The sequence below is a fragment of the Halyomorpha halys genome, unplaced genomic scaffold (genome assembly GCF_000696795.3).
Source record: "Halyomorpha halys isolate HHAL.00 unplaced genomic scaffold, Hhal_1.1 Scaffold372.1, whole genome shotgun sequence".
Lineage (NCBI taxonomy): Eukaryota > Metazoa > Arthropoda > Insecta > Hemiptera > Pentatomidae > Halyomorpha > Halyomorpha halys.
In genome coordinates this window covers 243,667-246,798 of record NW_027116001.1, presented here as the reverse complement: position 1 = coordinate 246,798, position 3,132 = coordinate 243,667, and the positions used below count along the sequence as shown (strand labels likewise).

The 3,132-nt window shown below is 34.8% G+C and overlaps 1 protein-coding gene across 1 annotated transcript in view; it reads right to left on the bottom strand.

Moving 5' to 3' along the window:
• The window catches only part of LOC106681866 (forkhead box protein F1-A), a 37,979-nt gene extending 35,323 nt beyond the window's left edge, over window positions 1-2,656 (bottom strand). The window contains exon 1 of the mRNA XM_014422408.2: window positions 1,819-2,656. Coding sequence (XP_014277894.1) covers window positions 1,819-2,551 — 733 coding nt within the window. The 5' untranslated portion in view covers window positions 2,552-2,656. The remainder of the gene's footprint in view (window positions 1-1,818) is intronic.
• Between the last annotated feature and the right edge of the window lie 476 nt (window positions 2,657-3,132).

Below are 3,132 nucleotides of genomic sequence, written 5' to 3'. Positions count from 1 at the left end.
AATTTTTATCACTTCAACGTAAATAAGGCCTTCCACCGAACTTATTTTTAAAATAATTTTTTGGAACCCTTTTTCATGTGTCGTATCAGTGTCTTTTTCTGTCAACTCTTCCCTTAAAGAGTTTAATAAGATTAACTGATAACATAAATAATGTGAATAAAATTTTATTTTATTTCAGTATTGCTAAAATTGCAAAATTATCAATAATTATTGACAATTTCATAAATTGATCAATGTAGTGACAAATAAGAATTGCAATTACAATTATTTTCCAATTATTAAAATTTGAAAGTAGAAAAATGAAATTACAATTTTGATTAATAATTTCAACTACTTGATGAACCACTGTAATTGTAATAATGCTCCGATATTCTAATTATTGTTTGAACAAAAATAATTGTAATTACTGATAACAATCGAATGTAATTGCAATTACTTTTTGCCCGAAATTGTTATGGCCTGAGTTTGGTTTAGGTACTAGTAAAAATTTTAAGCAATATGCAGGAAATATTTTTCTCTCGACATTTGATTATTCCTTGGTGATGGTATCTGGCATTTATTAAAAATTAAAGTTTTTTTTTTGCTTTCTTGGATTGATTTCCTAGATTTTTGAGACATTTCAGAAAAATTGTGTTTTTCATAGAATTATACTGATGTTAAATTATGGAAATTGACTCCTGGTTTAAGCTAAAACATAGTATTTAACAGTGAAAATTTTCATTTCTTCAGTTACCATTTGTACGAAGAACGCCTCATTGAGGTTTTTTTTTTTTGCAAAAATTGTCTCATATATTGTTTTAGTTTCTCAAAATATTGCAAAAAAAAATCGTTAAAAATCGTGAAATTGATCATTTGTTATAAAACAGAAATATCAAGATGGAAAGTATTTAGATATAGTTAGCATTAATTGTAAATATTAATATTTTTTAATGATATCTTTAGAACTCCAAGAGTGTTATGATTTTGATACATAGCAATATAGTAGTATGACATAAAGTTAAATGATAAGAGTGTAATTTACATTTAGTACTATGGAAACATACATCCTAAAAATAAAATAAACTAAAGGTTTTTATTCATTTCTTACCAATGTGTCAGAAGAAAGTTATTTCTTTCGCTATATAATATTTAAGTTTATCTGCCATGATAACATTAACGATGAACAACGAACAGTGGTTCAGTTAAAAGGAAAATATATTTAATACTTGTGAAACTGACATACTTTCATAAATTTGTTATATACTTCATATTGGAATAAATATTGCAGTATTACATGGTAAGATATTCAAATCCATAATGAATATAATGTTTGATAGATAACTTGAATTAAGTACTAATTAAAATAACTAAATCTTTAAATATTAGTTATTATAATATTTCTATAAGCTAATCAGTAGCATGAAATAGAAACATTTTCATAAACAATGGACCTAATTTTATTTTTAAATGTTAGAATTATTTTTCTAAGAAATTATATTCATACCTGCTTTTAAACTGTTAAAGTATTAATAAAAAAGAAGAAAGAGACATCGAACTGAATCACTCGGTCGTTAAACATAGTAATTAAAAAAATGAAAACCTTCACAATGTAAAAATGTTTATTAATTACGTTTACCTTGAGTCATATGCCACAATTTAATATTAATTAACATTATACATTTAAAAATACAAATATCCTATAAGTTATTTTAAAAATCTACGAAATCAGACTTGGAGAATACGGAATGTCAAAAAGTTCAATTCATCAATATTTTTCGACCAAGTTCCTCTATTAAAAAAAATCTTAATTCATTAGAGATGAATGGAAATTTAACTCACCGTTGTCGGTCTGGGAGGGCTGGATCTGAGGCTGGGTCTGGACCGGAGGGTACTGGCTGTAAGGGTACGGGTCATGGTGCTCCTCTTGGTGCCCGAGGTAGTTCCAGGGCTCGTAGCCGTAGTCGGGATAGTAGCCCTGCTGGTAGCTGGCCGCCTCCGGGGGCAGGGTGGCCGCGGGCATCGACGGCTCCGTGGGGTACACGGTCGCGGCCTGTGGGGCGTACCTCAGGGCTTGACACTTCCTCCTGAAACCCCTCGGCCTCCGCCTGAACGACCCCTCTTCGAACATCAGCTCGGACGCTGGGTCTATCGTCCAGTAGTGCCCCTTGCCCGGTCGGCCCAGTCCTTTAGGCAGCTTTATGAAGCACTCGTTCAGCGATAAGTTGTGGCGGACAGAATTCTTCCATCCTTGGTAAGGCCCCCTGAAAAATGGGAACCGCTGCTGGAGGAAGTGATAGATTTCGCTGAGCGTCAACCTCTTCGTCGGAGAATTCTGTATCGCCATGACGATAAGGGCTATATAGGAATATGGCGGTTTCTCTTGCCTCCTGGCCCCAGAACTCTTCTTGGGCGGCGGCTTCTGTTCCTCCGGAGCCTGGTGGATGGCTGGGGGCGGCGGGGGCGGAGGTGGCAGGTGCTGGTGGACATGCAGGTGATGCAAGTGATGTTGGATATTGATGCTCTGGTGCACGACCGACAACTGACCCTCCTCCTCTTTCATCATGCTCAGCATATAAACATTTATGTTTAAAAAGAACAAGACCGCGGCGGGAGTGGAGTGGCTAGCAGGTTTAATGTGTATACACTGAGCCGGACTGATGTACACAAACAGGGTAAAGTGGGCAGCTACTGGAGTGGGAGGGGCCTTCCCCTCTCCGCCACCTCCTATTGGCTCCCTCTACTACACTTACCCCCACTCTTTCGCCCTACCTCCATGATGTACATATCAGCGCCTTATGCCACTAACAAATAAATATTTTCCACAATTATTAGTAAATAATAAAAGGATATAGTTCATTCATAAAGATTCACCTCCGGGTTTGAAATGGCAATGCCTCTTCTATTGTTTTCCTCTTCGATAAATATTTACCTCATTTTACTAGAATACAAACTATTATCAACATAAACATAACAAACTCCATTTACACCCCATCCATTGACCTTACTAATGAAGTAATTTGAGCTTTAGTTTATTTGAATTGATAGGAAACATTGTTTTAACTTTTTAATGGCATTTTACATAATCCTAAACAATGATCATTTCTGATTGAGCATAAATGGAGTCAATTTATAATATTTACACTTTAAAATAAC